General features: G+C 42.2%; 3 protein-coding genes, 1 long non-coding RNA gene and 1 pseudogene across 4 annotated transcripts in view; 1 reads left to right on the top strand and 4 right to left on the bottom strand.

Annotated features, from left to right (window-relative positions):
- The window catches only part of LOC109065037 (protein Hook homolog 2-like), a 5,246-nt gene extending 2,235 nt beyond the window's left edge, over nt 1–3,011 (bottom strand). The window contains exons 1-7 of the mRNA XM_042754590.1: nt 2,877–3,011; nt 1,900–1,940; nt 1,652–1,827; nt 1,241–1,543; nt 767–875; nt 402–479; nt 224–323 (exon numbers count right to left, since the gene is read on the bottom strand). Of these exons, the coding sequence (XP_042610524.1) occupies nt 224–323; nt 402–479; nt 767–875; nt 1,241–1,543; nt 1,652–1,827; nt 1,900–1,930 (797 nt within the window). The 5' untranslated portion in view covers nt 1,931–1,940; nt 2,877–3,011. The remainder of the gene's footprint in view (nt 1–223; nt 324–401; nt 480–766; nt 876–1,240; nt 1,544–1,651; nt 1,828–1,899; nt 1,941–2,876) is intronic.
- LOC109085370 lies at nt 2,041–8,018 on the bottom strand. Its single transcript, XM_042754587.1, has 11 exons — nt 7,501–8,018; nt 7,234–7,423; nt 6,510–6,626; nt 6,342–6,434; nt 6,146–6,259; nt 5,490–5,609; nt 5,264–5,356; nt 5,045–5,179; nt 3,112–3,205; nt 2,888–3,035; nt 2,041–2,129 (listed from the first exon to the last, which is right to left on the bottom strand). The coding sequence occupies exons 1-11, from the start codon at nt 8,016–8,018 to the stop codon at nt 2,120–2,122; spliced, it is 1,632 nt and encodes a 543-aa protein (XP_042610521.1). The 3' UTR covers nt 2,041–2,119.
- Nucleotides 8,019–8,029: 11 nt separating this feature from the next.
- LOC122143979 lies at nt 8,030–9,285 on the bottom strand. Its single transcript, XM_042754585.1, has 3 exons — nt 9,030–9,285; nt 8,868–8,939; nt 8,030–8,782 (listed from the first exon to the last, which is right to left on the bottom strand). Exons 1-3 carry the CDS (start codon nt 9,054–9,056, stop codon nt 8,030–8,032), a joined length of 852 nt encoding a protein of 283 aa, XP_042610519.1. The 5' UTR covers nt 9,057–9,285.
- A 1,431-nt stretch (nt 9,286–10,716) lies between these two features.
- LOC122143994 lies at nt 10,717–12,338 on the bottom strand. Its single transcript, XR_006159469.1, has 4 exons — nt 12,284–12,338; nt 11,543–11,621; nt 11,157–11,401; nt 10,717–11,065 (listed from the first exon to the last, which is right to left on the bottom strand). It is a non-coding gene; the product is annotated as an uncharacterized LOC122143994 (long non-coding RNA).
- A 2,890-nt stretch (nt 12,339–15,228) lies between these two features.
- LOC122143978 lies at nt 15,229–18,303 on the top strand (annotated as a pseudogene).
- Nucleotides 18,304–18,563: the final 260 nt, after the last annotated feature.

The following is an 18,563-nucleotide window of genomic DNA, read 5'->3' as shown; positions in this document are numbered from 1 at the left end:
CATGAGGACATTTTCATTTTTGATTCGAGTAAAAACCAAACTACAAACCCTTTTGGATAATATTGTGTTTAATGTGACGTTAACTACAGGCGTCTCATCTACTGCTGAACTGCTCAAAGCATGTCCAGTGTTATATATTTATATGCACGGTAAATATGAACAGATATTATCCACATACAGCAGAAACTCTTCTACAGAGTAACCCGGAGGTTGAGGAACTCACACGGTCTGCTGCTCCGCGTCTCTCTGGACCCTCAGCTGGAGATCTGAGACGCTCTCACCTAAATCACACAACAGATCCACCATACGGCTCCGTCTCTCCTCTGAGCACACGAGAGAGGATCAACAGAACCATCTCACGCATCTGTACTGGAGTGTGTTTCATCTGGAGATGGACGTACCTCTCCCTTCTGTGTGTGTGGATGGTGGTATTCGAGTAAAAGCGCTGGTTTCACTGACGATGCCTTCTTGTTGCTCCTCTGCAAAACATCAGACGACTTAAGAGGGCTGCTTTCATCTGTTTTCTATTAAAAACTGAATACAAGTTTAACAGAGCTGACATCAAAATAGTTCTGTGTGGAGCTGTATGCCATGTTTTTAGATCTACACATCTACAGCCCAATAAACTACTACCACTACAGTCTCTCACACACAACATGTCTGTGATTATTTACAAACCAGAAACCTTTGACACCACAGGAATAGATCCTCAATAAATTATGCAGCACTGGAACTGCTTCCGAACAAGCGGTGAACTCTAACACACCTGAACCCTCAGGAGACGCCGTCTTCATCATGGCCACCATCACAGAACCCACAAAAGAGCTGGAGGGATGTCTGAGAGGCTGCGATGTCTTATCAGAGCTCTCGGACTCCTGAGCAGTGCAAGAGAGCGAAACAAATCATTCATATAGATAGAACACGATTTTCTATCATTTCTATCAGAAAGCTTTGCTCATTCCTCTTTTGCAGCACACTGATAGCAGACAGGAGGGATGCACTACAGAACCCAGAACTAATCTTAGATATTAAACTTTAAAGAACAACCAGTGACAAACTGACAAAAACACAACCAGATTACTGAAACGTAATATGAAAATTGAAAATAGACATAAAAGCCCATTCAAGCTATTAATAAACACTATTATAGTATATAAAGAATATTAAAATAACAATGTTTCACACAAATCAAGGCTGGAGACTAAATGTCTAGTCTTTAGTAGATGATGACCTCAAGTACCTCGGAGGCTAGGGATTCCTTCAAGACGCCGGTGAGACGGCAGACTCTGTGGTTGAGGAGCACGAGATCATTCGACGCCTGAGCCATCTGCTCTCCTTGTTCCAGCAGCATGCTGCGCGCTTTGTCTCGTGTGCTGTCCAGCTCCTCCTGAAGAGAGTCCTTCTCCAGCCTGAGCTGCTCCAGCGCTAGTCTGAGGTCCTCACACTCCGAGTCTCTCTCTCTCAGGCTCTGTACGTGGCCCCGCAGCAGTCTCTCACTCTCCTCCGTCTGATCCCGAGCCAGGTCGTTTTCCGCCTGCAAGAACTGAGAGAACGAACACACTTCTGATCTTGAGGGAGTAAGCGGCGTAGCTGAAGTACTGAGAACATTCAGTAATAAGGCTTCGGTGTAACGTCTAATAACGGTCCTCACCTCGCTCATTTCTCTGGCACTGCACAGTTCAGACTGCAGTTGAGTGAGCAGACCGAGCTGGTGGTGATGCATCTCAGCTTCAGCGTGCAGCTCTTTAATCAGGGATTCTCTCTGCGACAGAGCGTCCTCATAGTCCCTCCAGCTGCTTCCTGGAAGTCTCCAGCGCTTCCTCCACACTGACAAAAGCATTTCAAAAGTCCATTCTGTACAATTCTCAACAGAACAGGGATGAAAATGTGGAGACATACCGGTTCGCTCTCTCTGAAGCTTGCTGCGCATCAAACACAGAATGGTGTGATGTAAAGTAGAGGAGATAATATCAGAAGACAGAACTGCAACAAACCCACATTCATTATATCTTCTGTGGAACGCCACGTCTCTGTGGGTTTGTTGTTTTTGTTTCTCGCTCATACAGTGTAAGTGCAGCTCAATGTGGCCTAATCTTAAAATATTCTGCTAAATATCTGTTTAGTGTGTCCTGCAGAGAGACGAATGAACGAATGATACAGGTTTAAACACATAGAGGGTGAGTGAAGGATGCAAACTATCCCATTTAATACGATTCATTTTAAAAGGCTTCCATATCACTTGTCAACATTTGAAGAGTTCAGATGCAAAACCCTCTAAAAGCCATCTGAAATTTTCTTCTGAAATTAGCATTTTTATCAAGCTCCTGTGTTTATGTTAAGTTATTTCACTTTAATGGCAATGAGAAGAAACTATTCAATGACATTAAAGTGAATTTACTGAACATAAACACAGCAGCCGAATAAAATTGCTAATTCTAAAGGAAATTTTCAAATGGCTTTTAGAGGGTTTTGCATCTGAACTCTTCATTTATAAAATCAGGCAATATCAGCAAAAAAAGTTTACCTGCTATGAGTTTAAGGTCTCACAGGCTCTGGAGAATTTCACATTATAATTTAGGTGTTATTTCCCCTCATTTTCTCAATTATTTCCAACATCAGAACACCAAAGAAGCTGGTACATGCAATACATAATTATTTTGCCATTATTTATTATAAATATCTGACAAACTGTTTTTGGATCTGATGGTGTTGTGCAAAGAAAAACACATTAAAAATAAAATAATAAATAATGAAGCAGGAGACTGCTCCCATGATCAATACATCTGAACATGTTATAGCCTGCTTTACGCAGGTATTCTCAAGAATATGAGAAAAGCAATTTTCATTGTGTGCCTGGTTTGAACTGTACTAATCAGCTGCTGCATACTTGCTGGTCTGGGAGGCGAGGGTCTGCTCCAGGGAGGTGTAGGAGGCCAGCGTGGAGGAGACAGTGGCTGAGAGCTCAGCGCTCCTCCTCTGCAGCTGAAAGCGCTCCTCTTCTGCCTGATTCAGCTGCTCTCTCAGCACAGACATCTCTGACCCAACACACACAGCACAATCAGACCAAGCGCACCGGGACCGCACGGGGAATAAGCCAAATCACTGTCCCACCTGAAGTCATGATGCTCTGCTGCGTGCTGAAGTCTGAAACCTGCTGCCTGGCATCACGCAAGCTTGACCTGGTGTGCTCTAGCTCAGCTTCCACCTGGAGATGTACGGAAACAGAGATAAAAGACAGACTGCAGCAAATGCATGAAGTTCAATGTATAGAAATAATAAATAATGCAATCTCACAGTTATGTCTTAAAGTGCAGTTACGGACACAGAATATGATTCAATGGATCCATGCTGTCGTTACTCTTTATTTGATTGTTTTCAGCTCTGTGATATCAGATACTGATCAAACGGTCTTCACAAACAGATTTCATTTCATCACTCGAATAGGGCTGGGTACCGAGTTCGATACTTTATAGGTACCGACCGAATTGCCTCGATACTATCGAGTATCGAAAAATGACATGTTGTTCGGTTCCAGATTTCGATACCTAAGGAGTTAACTCGTCATCGTCAGTGCTCAAACAAGTACATATGAAATGCACAACAACACACAATGTCGCTCACGCACACACAAACTCTACACACACGAGACGCGCGGAACTCTCCGCGCACATACCATAGACTGTATGAGGCGCGCGCACGCACAAACTCTCCACGCGCATACTTATGTGAGATGCGAGCACACACACATAATACCTTAAAGATGTGGAAAAGTCAATCAGAAGTGTGGGCACATTTCTCCAGGCTCGATCCCAGCAGCGCGCGATGCAGTATTTGCGGTAAAATAATTGCTGCAAAGACCGGTACCACGACAAATATGATGAAGACCTTGACAGTTAAACATAAGAGCAGAAAGTTGCAGGTCTTCGACTAGTAAATGAAGAGATACCTTGTTGATCACTCTGACAGTGTTTATATTGCAATAAATAATAACTACTGAATGTACACTGCCGGTCAAAAATGTGTTGCTAAGTCAGAATTTTTTTCAGTAAGGATGCATTAAAGTTATCAAAGGTGACATTAAAACGTGTGTAATGTGGTACAAAATATTTCGTTTTTAAATAAATGCTGTTCTTTAGAATTTTTTATTAATCAAAGAATCATAAAAAAAAAAAATGTATCATAGTTTCCAAAATATTAAGCAGCGAACTGTTTTCATATTTCTGAAGGGTCATGTGACACTGAAGTAATGATTTTGACAATTCAGCTTTGACATCACAGGAATAAATTACATTTCGAAATATATTCAAGTAAGATTTTAAATTGTAATACTATTTCACAATATTACAAGTTTTACTGTATTTTTTATTAAAATAAATTCAGCTTTGGTGAGCATGAGCTCTTTATAAAACTTTTGTTGTTCGTTTGTGCACTGGCTAGGGAGCATGAGTCAAACTGAACAAATAAAACCAAAGTTTTTCTGAGGTAATGTGTTCTGTAATCTTAAAAATGGATTTCATAAAATTGGTATCGAAAAAAGTATCGTTAGGAACCGGTATCTAAACTGAGGTATCGAAACTGGCTCCAGATCGAAAGATTTTGAACAATATCCAGCCCTACACTGGAATGATAAAAGTCTTAACAGTGTGGGCAGTCAGTTCTACAGAAAACTGGATTTGTGTGGTGTAAGGCTGCACAACATAAATGTCATAATATCGTAAATTAACATAAGCGTACTGTCAGAAATAAGACTTTAATTCACCAGTGACGAGCGAAAACAAAAACAACATTTCTATTATCAATACTGTAGCACAGCTCACACATCGAGTCACTTTCAATAAAAACAGCGTGGGGAAATCTTTCATCCTCATGGATCTGTTCCCCACAAATTCCGTCTGTTCTTCACACAAAACTATTATATAATTTCAGAAAAATATTTTCTTACTGTTTTTTTGGAGGGGTTCCTTTAAGGTTTGACAGGCACAGAAACGGGGAATGAATAAATAACGAGAGAACTTTAATTTAATGTCAGTGGTGCGTGTCTGACCAGGTCTCTCTCCTGCACGGCTCGGTCTCTCTCTGCCTGATGCTGTCCTCTGCTCTCCACAGCAGTCACACTCCTCTGACGGAGCTGGAGAAGCACTGGGTTCGTCCTCCGAATCAGCTCTTGAGCCTTTCTCAGTCTCACGGAGGAAAGGAGGCAGATTTGTTACTTTGATACTATCTAAACACAATGCGCACTGATGGTTTAAATGTGAAGTCTCACCTCCGCTAACAAGCTCGTGTGATCTTCGTGCTTCCTTCTCAAATGCTCATTTGCAGCACCGATGGACTCCATGCATGACTTGCTCAGATCAACCTTGGGAAGTTCACACAGCAAGGACATTACACACACATTCAAGCAAGCCTTCACTTCCAGACGGTCTGTGGTCACTACTAAGCCAGCAGCAACCTTATATTTTCATATAAAGTGGGTCGGGATGCAAACGGACCAGTGATGGGTAGGCCAGTTTAAGAGCGGTCATCAGCTCCTGGTGAGACCCAGCAGTGTGCTCTAGCTCTGCCACCCGAGCAGCATGACAGTCCCTCACCTGCTGCGTAACGCTGAAGGCCTGCACACAAACACAGACGAACAGGATAAGAGGCAGAGGTCAACAGGATATTAAAAATGCCATCCAAGATGTAGGTGACTTTTTTCTTCAGTAGACCAGTAATGGAGATTTTTGGCTGAAACAGTCAGCCTTGGTGATTCATAAAATGCAAGTCAATGGATACCATCACTCTGAGAGTCAAAAAGCACATCAAGGAACACTAAATGAATATCCATGTCTCCTGATGATATACTGAGGTCTAAAGAAGCGAATCGATCGGTCTGTGTGAGAAACTGATCCAGAGATTCAAACAGGAGATTCTGTGAACTGATTCTTTCAGACAGTTTGATTCAATGAACTGGTTCAGTTCACGAGTTCGTTTATCTAATCACATACACAGTTATAGATCATGTGTTGGGTTCACGCATGCTCTTATCGAGCTGTTGGCTCAGTTCAGTGTCTGTTGGAGAAACTGGAGCGCATTTTAATTTTTGGGTGAATTTTCCTTTTAATAAAAATATCTTGTGTTCTTAAAACCAACAGAAATGTCCTCTCACCGCTTCTCTCTGCTCTAGAGCCTCGTCCATGCGATGCGTCATGTCTTTCATCTTCTGCTCCATCCTCCGCAGCGTCTCCTTGTACCTCCCACAAACACACTTCATCTGACTGAGCTACACACAGACGTGTTACGAGTCGTGATCTCCGGACACATATCTCAGCTGACAAAATGCACTGGAAAATAAAGTGACTTACCTGTCTAGATAAAGTTTCCTGATCAACATTAACTGAATCACCAATCTGTTTCATCTTGAAGATGGCATCCTCTGTGCTACACTTAAACGAATTCTGTAGAAGAATCCGAACACTTCAGGCCTGTAACGTGTGTGACTCTTAAGATAGTAAACTGTAGGGGTCTCTCACCATCCCAGTCCTCACTGCCTGAACGCCGTCATATAAACTGAGAAGAAGCTCCTGATCATGCTCCAGACTCTGAATTCTCTCCAGAGCAATGCCATACAGATCTCTGAACGTCCCATTCTGCCAAACAAAGACAAGATGAAGAAAATCAAACCAGCTTTTCTTCCTAAATGGTTTCTGTGGAGTCGAGTTGCTCCTGCTCCGCACATCAAAATGTTCTGATGTGAAGCTCAGCACAGCGTTGAGCGTTCAGTGAGGAGATCAGGTCTGGGCAATACGATAACAAACAAACTATCACCACAATATATTCTCCATCATTCTATATCAATATCTATCAAATTATTTCTCACCACTAATGGAGAAGAACATGCATTCCACATGTTTGCTAGACATCGAGAATGAATTTAAACATGACTTGTTTATTTAAAAGTAACATACTTTTTAATCGAAGTCTTTTTTTTCCCCAAAAAATTTTTTTTAGTTTTTTTTTTTCTGGATTTTGTTTTATGATTTAATACAAATGTATATAACTTTTTTCCAATTCTGCGGAAGTCAATGACTATTTGGTTACCGACATTCTTCAAAACATCTTCTTCAGCGTTCCTCAACAGAACAAAGACACTCATCTGATGTAAATGATGACAGAATGTTTATTTTGGGGTGAACTTCCCTTTAATTCACATATTGAAACATCCCCTAGACCTGCTGGAGGTGCTTGGCGTCGCACCTGTGTGAGCTCTGTGTGGTCCGTCTGGATGAGTTTCTCTCTGAGGTCTGATGGAGAAGCGTCTCTGCTGGGATCGTGAGCCCGTGCAGAAGTGAGCTGCTGGGAAAGAACCTCCACCATGACGAGCGTGGAAGTCAATCTCTGCTCCAACTCCGATCGAGACACGTGCTCCAGATCTCCAGGAGTCAGGCTGCACAGACGCAGACACACAGAGACGATGCAGACCACATCAACGGAGAGAAGACAACTCGCGCTTATCTGACTTACTTCCACAGCAGAGAGTCAGTCGAAGTGCAGGCATCGGAAACCTCGAGCGCTGCGGAGGTATTAGTGCTGCGCTCCGTCTGCTGAACCGGGGAGCTCCAGACGCACGCGCTGCGCATCTCCACCGCTGCTGGAGCACGAGCAAACACCCTCCCCGACGCAACCATCAACATCTCCGCCATCTGTCTGAGCTGCTCCTGTAGAGGCCCGTCACCTAAAACCTGAGGGGCGTTCTTCAGCTGCTGATGGTCAGCAGAAGCCTCTTTTAGTCCCATGTCCTTTTTCTGGGCTGGGTCTTGAGGAACAGGTGTGCAGGCATAATCATCGTTAGCCAGCGATGTGGAGTTCAGCAGAGGACTCTCCGGGAGCTCAGGCCACAGACGGCTCGCTGGGATCTCCGCTGTGTGGTCACACCTCACACTCCTGACCGAGCTGGGGGACACGTCAGACACAGCTGATCGGGAAGATCTCCCTTCCTCCAAACACGGTGCTTTGTGTCCGCTTGCATTTTCGTTCTTCATAGTGTTTTTCTCTAGCAGATAGTTTTAGTCCAGAAGAGGGGACGCCGAGTGACTTTCCCACTGTCGGTCGACTTTCCGGACTTCTCCTGAAAGCGCCTCCCACAGTGTTTCCCTCCCAAGGACTGCCGAGCGCTCGGTGTGTTCCGGAGCCGTGGCGTTCCCTCGGCGCGGCAGTAAATGTGATCGTCACGCGTGCTTCCTGCAGTCACAGCAGCAGAGCTCCGAGCATCATCCGCACTGACGTCATATAAACAACACACACTTTGCTCTTCTGTGAGATTCTCCATAAACGCAGACATTCCTGACACATCACCAATCTCCATCTCCCCCCCAGAGCAACACAAGCCTTTAAATGTGATCTCTCCTTCCCTGCTAGACACGCCTCGCCGTCCTTCAGAGAGATCCTCCTGATCCTGATCGCTTAGCTTCACTGTGTTCTCGGGATCTTCACGTGGAGATGCACGGACACAGTAAGAACGACCCAAAGGCTGAGCGCTCACTGATGCAGCCACTGTACAGACAGGAGTATTCAGGGTTCCTGATGCGAGCTCCGTCATGAGAAGGGATGAAACCTGAACCTCTCCAGCCGAACAGACGAGGGATCCGAACGAGACGTCTTCCTCTCCTTCCAGACGCCTGACGAGAACAGCTTCATCCTGAACCACGACTTCTCCTTCAAGACACACGAAGGACTTTAACACCACATCCTGATCTTCTTCGGGTTCATCCGCTGCAATAAGCTTTTCACCAGGAGCCACTTCAACCTGGAAGAAAACAAGACATGGCAGCAGAGGTCACCAGAGGTCAAGGTTAAAGCAATCCGAGAGCAGTGAAGGAACATCTCCAAACCTGTATTTTAGGACCGTCCTTTAAATTCAGCAGTTTGTTCTGAAACGTGACATCTCTGAGCGGAACTCTGGGCTGAAATAAAGCACGTGAACAATACTGATCACTGATTAGAGCTCAAACTGTCAGATCGGATTTAATCATTAAGCGAGTAATGTTACTCACATTCGACGAGCCGCGGACCGATGACATGTTTCAGATTCAGGAGTCTTTATTTCGACAGACTAACCGGACAACCCAAACTATTATCACTGATTTATTTATATTAAAGCGCGTTCTGTCTTGAACTCTTACCTTTGCGGATCACACGCGCTTTTCTGAGCGTTATTGTTTACTTTAATCCTGAGGAGAACGAGCGTTATCCGTTTAACCGCCAGTAGCGCGTTCAAAATAAACGCACGATCACCTGATTGGATAAAAACCACCGGAAACGCAGCTCTTCTTCTTCTCTGCTTTCCGTGTTTACAGCACCGCCTGCTGGACTGCACTGGAAATCAGCATTAACCCTCAAACACACACACACACACACACACACACACACACACATATATATACTGTACCTTAAGATCACATTTTCTTTCACGTTTTTGTTATAAAGTAGAAAGAAGTCTCTTCTGCTCATCAAGCCTGCATTTATATTTGATCAAAAAATACAGAAAAAAAAGAGTAATATTGTGAAATGTTATTACAACTTAAAATAATAGTTTTCTATTTGAATATACTTTAAAAAAAATAATTTATTCCTGTGATGCAAAGCTGAATTTTCAGCATCATTACTCCAGCCTTCAGTGTCACATGTAACATCCAGTCTATCACATGATCATTTAGAAATCATTCTAATATTCTGATTTATTATGAGTGTTGGAAACAGTTCTGCTGTCTAATATATTTGATCAATAAAAGGTTTAAAAAGAACTGCATTTATTCAAAATAAAAAAAAAATTCTAATAATATATATTCTAATATATATTTTCTTTACTATCACTTTTTATCCATTTAACACATTCTTGCTGAATAAAAGTATACATTTTATTTAAAAAAAGAAAGAAAAAAAAAATTACTGACCCCAAATTACTGACCAGTAGTGTATATTGTTATTACAAAATATTTATATTTTAAAAAAACATAGCTTCGTTTTTTTTTTTTTTTTTTATTCATCAAAGTATCCTAAAAAAGTATCACATGTTCTGAAAAAATATTAAGCAGCAGAACTGTTTCCAACTTTGATAATGAATCATCATATTAGAATGATTTCTAAAGGATCATGTGATAATGATCCTAAAAATTCAGCTTTGCATCACAGAAATAAATGATAATTTAAAGTATAATAAATTTAAAAACTATTATTTTAAATTGTAATAATTTATCACAATATTACATTTTTTTTTCTGTATTTTTGATCAAATAAATGCAGGCTTGATGAGCAGAAGAAACTTCTTTCAAAAACATTAAAAATAGTAATGTTTCCAAACTTTTGACCTGTACTGTATATATTAACCCTTTAATCTGTTTTATTGATTTATGACTAACTAAATGTAGTCTGTGTTGCTGTCTGCACTGAGAGCAGCTGTAAAATAACAAACATTGTCTCGAACCAGATGAAAATAGTAATTTCAAAACACTTTAAGATGTTCACAGCACAGATGTAGCTAAAATACTATTTTCAGCCAAAACAAACTGTATTTATAGTTGTATTGTATTGCTGTATTAAATTAGTTTCAATAATTTAATACAATTTGATGTTTTAATCATGTAGTTTGTGTGTTCTGGGTTTATTAAACTGCTGTAAATCAGATTGATTCTTACATGATGGTTTAAGAATCCAGTGAAATGAATGCAGACAAAGACAAAATATAAAAGCCATTTTATTTTAAATAGTCAGTTGTACAAACAAACTAAACAAGGCTTATGGCAATTTCTTTCTTTTTGCGAAGCTCTAGTTTACAATCACTAGAGGGCACAGAAGAGCTATACTGTAACTTTTATTATTATTATGAACAATATATCTGGATTGTTTGACAGAGTACTGATGAGTGTCATATACACATGGAAATGTGATTTTTAATAAATATACATTTGTTCTTGTTTCAGGCTTAGATTGGTTAGTTAAACCCAGTCTTCTGTAGAAAAGAGAGTGGGATCATCAGGTTGAGCAGGAGCTGCAGGATTCCTCGAGCTCTGACTCTGTTCAGGAACATCACCTAAAGCCACCGGACATCACTCGTTTGTTCTGACAAGTCAACACATAAATACTGTATAAATGAACCTGACAGTAACTGATTTCACACACACCTGCATCAGTGACGAGGCTCTTCTCCTCTTCGGGCCCCAGGTGCTCGATCAGAAAGCCTTCCAGAGGATTTTCGCTCGCGGTCAGCGGCTCTGCTATCGTGGGCAGGGCAGGCTCTGTGACGGACACAGCATCTGTTTCCTGAGCCTGATCTTCTGGAACATCCACACACGCTTCTTTTCTTGGTCGACCTTTCCTTCCCGGGGCACCGCTGCTCCTCTTTTTCACTCGTTTAATGCTTTGAGCCCTGTGTTGGATATTAGGAGATAACGAACCCAAGTTTGTGCCTCACAACATCTCAGTGTGACATGAATGAAAGTGTGAACAGGTGCTCTCTCCCAGTGTTTCTACCGGCCTCGCTCAACACTATCTTTACCCATGAACCCACCGGTAGGTTGTCTCTTCCTCTGCCTCTGCCTTTCGTTTCTTCAGCAGGTCTCTGTCTCTCAACCGCAGACGAATTCCACCTAAAAACAGATCAACCTGTCAGTGCTTTACTGTGAGGAGAAACCAACACGCGTGTCCAGAGCTCGGGATTCAGAAGAAATACAGATGCACCGATATTCTTACTACATTTTGCTAAAGTTCCCATTTTGCTATAAAAGGGTTATTCATGGAGTTTCTCTGAACATTTAAAACATCCAGATTTTAAAAGCGTTTTTTCTTGGCTATGCATTGCAAACGTTAAGGGAACATTCAATCTTTTAATCAAACATTACAGAAATGCTAATTTTTAATGTTCTTTGGTAACATTTTAAAACATTAGATGAACTTCCAACTAAGAAATGTCAGTGTAAAAAAAAAAAAACATCAACAACATTGCATTAGTGCTGTATGAATAATGTTTTTTTATTATTGAAAGAACATTTGTTCATCATTATGAGAAGGATCCCTGTTAGCTTGAGTTAACTAGAGCAAAATCTTTCAAATATCTCATTATCATGGCAAAAAAAATTGTAAATGAATATTCTTTTTTTATGACCTAAAAATAAAAGTACACATAAAATGGTTTCTGTTTGTCATCTGATTTTTTTTTACTTCAACGCAGTCACTATGAATAAACTGATACTGAGTAAATTCATGCAGTCAAGCTCTTTTTCATCACAAAGTTTTAAATCCAAAGCCATACCTTGGTCAGAATCGTTCTCTTCAGGTGGCAGGATCTGTTTCTCCGGATTTTATTCATTGAAATGACAGGGGTTAACTTTTCCTGCTGCTGAGAGAGTAATTATCTGGTTTAACATTGCCGTAGTGCTGGGAGAGATCTTGCAGTTGTGCTCTTATCTCATTTGCAAAGAGAGGAGAACTTGGCCCAATACTGACAGAAGAAAGAAATGACGCTGTGACTGTTAGTCTGTCGCCTCGAGAGATGACCGCTGTTCCTGACTCGGTCACAAACATCTAGCTGAACGATCAGTAAAATCAAATATCATATAGACATCAGGTTTAAATCATGACCTGGAGACTGACCTCATGCTGTGTAATAAATCCTGAGGATCTTGTCATTGTTCAGACGCTCAGTGAAAATGGTTTGGGTCCCAAGAGAACGTTCTCCTAAAGTTCCTCATGAGTTCTCATAACATTCAACAGGTTGCTACAATTATCCATTTGCATGTCTTCTTATCATTTGTTAGTTGTTCTGTAAACATAAGCCATGGCTCACACACACACACACACACACACACTCTTAAAAAAGTGTGAAAACATTTTCATTCTCTGAAGAACCTTTTTCCATTATAAAGAATATTTTTTTCAGGTTTTTTTCATGGAACCTGCACTGATGCCAGTGAAGAACCTTTATTTTTAAGCCTCTCAAACAGAGATGAAAGTCATTGTTCCTCTGTTCTCAGATGAATGAATCCTCACACACTAACTGTCTCAGGATTAACACGCCAGCCACAACAAACCATCTCAAAGTGAAGCTGACATTAAAAGTGTTTCTGCATTCTGTATTTCCATGTTATTTGAATACTCAAAAGGGCTCTGACCAGTCGTACAGAACCATGTTATCTCTCCTGCTCCCTTCCTGGGTGTGTTTACAATCGTGTCCGAACACATTGAGCTCCTCTGTTCAACAGCTCTGAGCTTAATCCATTAAATACAACATACATTTATCTTAAACTGAAATGATATGAACTTCCCCTAGCAGGCTTTTCATTTGAATGAAACGCTCAGTTTTCTTCTCTGCCTCTGTATTGCTGACCTCCACATTTTAATATCAGGATGCCTTGAGAAGATCTGAATGTGTGGAATACAGCACTATTCTTCATGAGGAAAAGCCTCCAGGTCTTTGTAGGATGTCAGCAGTCCGAGAGGCCATGGAAGGTGTTTTTGCAGTTTGAGTTGTTTTGTATACATTATACAATTTTCTCTCACACAACTCTGCAATCATTGGACATAATGACACCAAATAAGACGACTTTACATCTGCATCCAGTGCTGGTGAGGGCTTCTCACACACTGCAGGTGTAAATGTGATGAACTCATCTGGGAAGAGCAAGCATCTGATCCCGGTGGTTTCAGGTCTAGTGAATGGAGTCAATATGTTTTCTCTTGAAATAAGAACTGTAAGGTGTATCCTAACACCACTGCAATCGACTCTCCTTCGGTTCTTGCTGCTAGTATTTAATGTAAAGTGACTCTCCTTTGCATATGCTTCTGTAATTGTTATCATAACCCCTTAGTGTCTCTGATATTGAAGGGTAAGAGAAATCTGACCATGTAGAAACAAGAAACAAAAGGATGCCCTCTTCTGGCAAGTTTCTAGTACACAGCAAGTGAACTTGTTTAAACAATATGAGGCACTAATATAAACAGTATGTATAATTTATACCGTATAAATGATTTTATTAAAAGAAAAGCACACAGTTTGTCTCTCTGCAGTGGCTGGAACATGAAGAAATGTTTTCATTGCATGTTGCCCCAGGAACACACCGATATGCAAATTAGTTACAGTGAATAGATACATTGTATATAACGGGGAAACCTGTTTATGGTCATTTTACACACATCCTGCATAACATCAAATCATCCTGTTATATCTGTCATAACACTCGAGAATCATCTTTATACAAGTTTTGGTATAATAAAATCCTGAAACCTAAAAATTGATTGACAATTACAAAAAAAGTTCATTCATGTCTTTTTATTATTTATTTTTAAATGAGTCCTGGAGTCCTCTACAGAGGACATAATATAATTTTTAGAAAATGTTAGTCTGTTTTTATGCTCTAAGCAATGTAACGACGTGAAAAATACTAAATTAATTTTTTCTGGGTCCCGGGAGATTAATGCAGATATGCTTTCAGATAATGATGAGGCCTAGACAGAAACAAACAGGGCTCTGTGTTTGTCGATAAATCAACTTCTCAAGACGACGCGTGAGTTTAAGCTCGTGATAAACTTTCTTTATCGATAAGATAAACAAAAGATTACATGAAATAAAAACATACGGCACATCCACCAAAAAATAAAAGTTAAAGATTGAAGTGCAGCATTCAGACGAGCTCTCCGTGTGTGTGTGTGTGTGTGTGTGTGTGTATGTATGTATGTGTGTGTATGTATGTGTGTGTGTGTGTATCTCTATGAGTGTGTGTGTATGTGAGTGCGCGCGCGCTCGTGTGCTGCAGTGCGCGCCGCGGGCCGCAGGTGGCGCTGTTGAGTATATATGCTCCTTCATGGTTTCTGCTCTCCAGAGTAACTCGCGCTGGGCTCAGATCAGATCATTACAGTCCCATATTCTCCTCATCTCTCCACCTTTTGGGCTGAACAGGAACAGCTAAAGGATCCAGGAACGGAGGAGTAAGAGTGGAGATGTGGGCTTTGGAAATGAAAAATAGTATTGATCTGGGGATGAGGAATACGTCTGATGTGAGTAATGCTGAGCAGAGCTCGAGTGTGGTGCTCACACATGCTAACAGTACTGAAGTTAGCCGAGCGAGAGCTGTGTGTGTCTGCACACGAGTGTAAGACCCGCAGAGAGTAAGGTTACAGTCTCAGCGCTCGCTCGCGTGTTTTGATCTGACACGACACAGACTGAAGTCGTGCTGAGTAACTATACTCCAGATCGGAGAGATGAAGGCGGTATTGGAGTATCCGTGCTGGATCACGCTTTACGAGTAATATCTGCTTGTTTTCGTCAACTTCTGCGTGGTGGAATATTTATGTGAGGGTTTATTTCCCCGTGATGAGCATGTGTGCCGCGAACATGAGTCTCTGAAGCTCGCTCTTCCTTTGCTGGGTTTTTCTTTAATATTAGATTAAATAATATTTAATTTGAACGAAATTTAGTCAGTTTTGTTCTGAAGCGCACGGAGGCTTTTCAAATATATGAATTTTATTTATATTAAAAGATGTTTTTAATAATGAGCAGTTGTTCAGATTAAACACGTGTTCTGTCGGATACATTGTTACTCGAGGCGCAGATTCACCCGCCATTACCTCGCAGCGCCCGGCGCGCGCTCAAACGAACGACGATAACAACACTCAACAAGAATACTCGCGATGATGATTTTCACACGAGTAATGATGTGATCTGAAACTAAACGTGTTCGGGAGACGCGCCGGCGGATCTGAGAGGAGAGAGAGGAAGCGGGGAAGCCGCAGTGTGCGTCTCCTCGATCCGCCGGAAACGCGCTTCGGTTCGGTTTTAAAAACGCAACTAAAACGTCGCGTACACAATACGATCCTGCCAGAGTTACGACAGCGTCGTGAGAGTTTTTCTGTCGCTATGCTCTCCGAGGAGGCGCCATGTTGTCACTAGAGAAAGAAACTCTCCATTTTTGTCTCGCTGTGAACTTCCGCCCCGTCTCCGTCTTCTCCGAGGAGGCGCCATGTTAACGTCCACGCCGCTTCCGGTCTCGTGTGCAGTTTGGCGCGCGGGATCTGTCCTGCTGTGATGCTCTGAGTTCTCATCACTGACACAAACACACATCAGTCACTTTTTCTGTTTTTCTCCCCAGTTCAGAAACTCTTCTCCCGTGTTAAACTTCTCTCTCTCTCTCTTTGTTTGTAGTGTGTGTGTGTGTGTCTCTTTTTTTTTTTTTTTTTCTTTCGTCCTCTCTCTGTGTGTGTGTGTGTCTCTCTCTCTGTGTGTGTATGTGTTTTTTTTCTCTTTCTTTTTTTTTTTTTTTTTTTCATTTTTTCTCTCCTTTTTCGCTGTGTGTGTGTGTGTGTTTTTGTGGGTCTCTGTGGGGTTGTGTGTCTCTTTTTGGGGTTTTTTTGTTTGGTTTGTTTTGTTTTTTTTTGTGTGTGTGTGTGTGCTCTCTTCTTTGTGTTTGTGTGTGTTTCTCTCTTTTTTTTTTTTTTCTCTCTTCTGTGTTTTTTTTTGTCTCCTGTTTGTGTGTGTTTGTCTCTCTCTCTCTTTTTGTGTTGTGTCTTTTTTTGGTGTTGTGTGGTGTGTTTCTTTCTCTGTGTGTGTTTTTTGTGTGTGTTCTCTCTGTGTGTGTTGTGTCTCTCTCTGTGTGTGGTGTTTGTCCTCTCTTTTTTTTTCTGTCTTGTGTTTGTGTGTGTGGCTCTCTCTGTGTTTGTGTGTCTCTCTCTGTGTGTGTGTGTTTTTTGTGTGTGTTCTCTCTGTTGTGTGTGTGTGTCTCTCTGTGTTTGTGTGTGTTTCTCTGTGTGTGTTGTGTGTGTGTGTCTCTCTTGGGTGTGTGTGGTGTCATCTCTCTGTGTGTGTGTGTCTGTGTGTGTGTGTCTCTCTCTGTGTGTGTTGTGTGTCTCTGTGTTTTCTCTCTGTGTGTGTGTGTGTGTTTGTGTCCTCTCTGTGTGTGTGTTTGTGTGTGTGTGTCTCTCTCTGTTTGTGTCTGTGTGTGGTCTCATCTCTGTGTGTGTGTGTCTCTCTCTCTCTGTGTGTGTGTGTGTGTGTGTGTCTCTCTCTGTGTGTGTGTGTCTGTGTCTCTCTCTCTCTGTGTGTGTGTGTGGTCTCTCTCTGTGTGTGTGTGTGTGTGGTGTGTCCTCTCGTGTGTGTGTGTGTGTGTGTGTGGTGTGTGGGGCGCTGTCTCTCTGGGTGTGTGTTGTGTGTGTGTGTGTGTGTCTCTGGGTGTGTGTGTGTGTGTGTGTGTGTCGTCGCTCTGTGTGTGTGTGTGTGTGTGTGGTTCTCTCTCTCTGTGGTGTGTGTGTGTGTGTCCTCTGTGTGTGTCCCTCTCCTGTGTGTTCTCTGTGTGGTGTTTCGTGTGTGTCTCTCCTCTTCTGTGTGTGTGTGTTAACACTCCTGCTGGTGGTTTCTAGGTGCGAGAGCTCGTTCTTGATAACCTGCAGATCAAATGAAGGGAAAATCGAAGGCCTCACAGCAGAATTTGTGAATCTTGAGTTTCTGAGTCTGATAAACGTGGGTCTGCTCTCGGTCTCCAATCTTCCTAAGCTCGGGAAACTTAAAAAGGTGAGCGCGCACACACACTCCTGAGTCTGGGCTCTGGTGGGAAATGTGTGTGTGTTCTGATGTGTGTGTGTGTGTGTGTGTGTGTGTGTGTGTGTGTGTTTTAATTCTAGCTGGAAACTCAGTGACAACAGAATCTCTGGCTTCTGATCGATGTCTTAGCTGAAAAACTCCCCAATCTGCACCCATCTGAACCTGAGCGGCAACAAACTGAAAGACATCAGCACGCTGGAGCCCCTGGTTTGTACAGACTTCCTGTTCCCATGCCCTTCACACATTAGAGTTTCCAGTCTGAAAGCGAAACCCTGACTGTACGCTTCTGTGTTTGATCGATTCCCTCTGAAGAAGAAACTCGACCATCTGAAGAGCCTCGACCTTTTCAACTGCGAAGTCACAAACTTGAACGATTACCGAGAGAGCGTGTTCCGGCTCCTGCCGCAGCTCACGTACCTGGACGGCTACGACACGGAGGACCGCGAGGCGTCAGACTCCGACGGAGAAGCTGACGGAGTCGACGATGACGAGGATGAAGGTCGGTGTGGACAGCATTCAGTTTCAGGTTTCTTTGGGGGGGGGGGGGTGGATGATGCTCATTCGTGTCTCTTTCAACACAGATGGAGAAGAAGAGGAGGATGAGGATGGAGAGGAGGAGGTGTTCGATGAAGACGATGATGAAGATGAGGATGATGAGGAGGGCAGTGGAGAGGAGGAGGTACGAGTCGACTTTCGAGTGTTGCTCACAACAGAAAACTGATTTAATGACACACACTCGTCTATTTCAGGAGGAAGACTGCGGTGTGTGTATGAGAAGATGACGATGATGACGACGATGATGATGACTGATTGAGGTGAGTTGTATCAGAATGAGCATGGCTTCCTTCAGCGGTGTGGATGTGATTATGAAGTATTAATGTTTTTTTTTCTCTCTCAGAAGAAGAGCAGGGAGGAAAGGGTGAGAAGAGAAAAAAAGAAGCGGATGATGAAGACGATGATGATGATGAGGATGATTAGGAGCCAATGAACAGCTGTTACCAAC

Source organism: Cyprinus carpio, unplaced genomic scaffold (assembly GCF_018340385.1).
Source record: "Cyprinus carpio isolate SPL01 unplaced genomic scaffold, ASM1834038v1 S000006552, whole genome shotgun sequence".
NCBI classification, from domain to species: Eukaryota; Metazoa; Chordata; class Actinopteri; order Cypriniformes; family Cyprinidae; genus Cyprinus; species Cyprinus carpio.
This window is presented reverse-complemented; position numbering and strand designations above follow the sequence as displayed.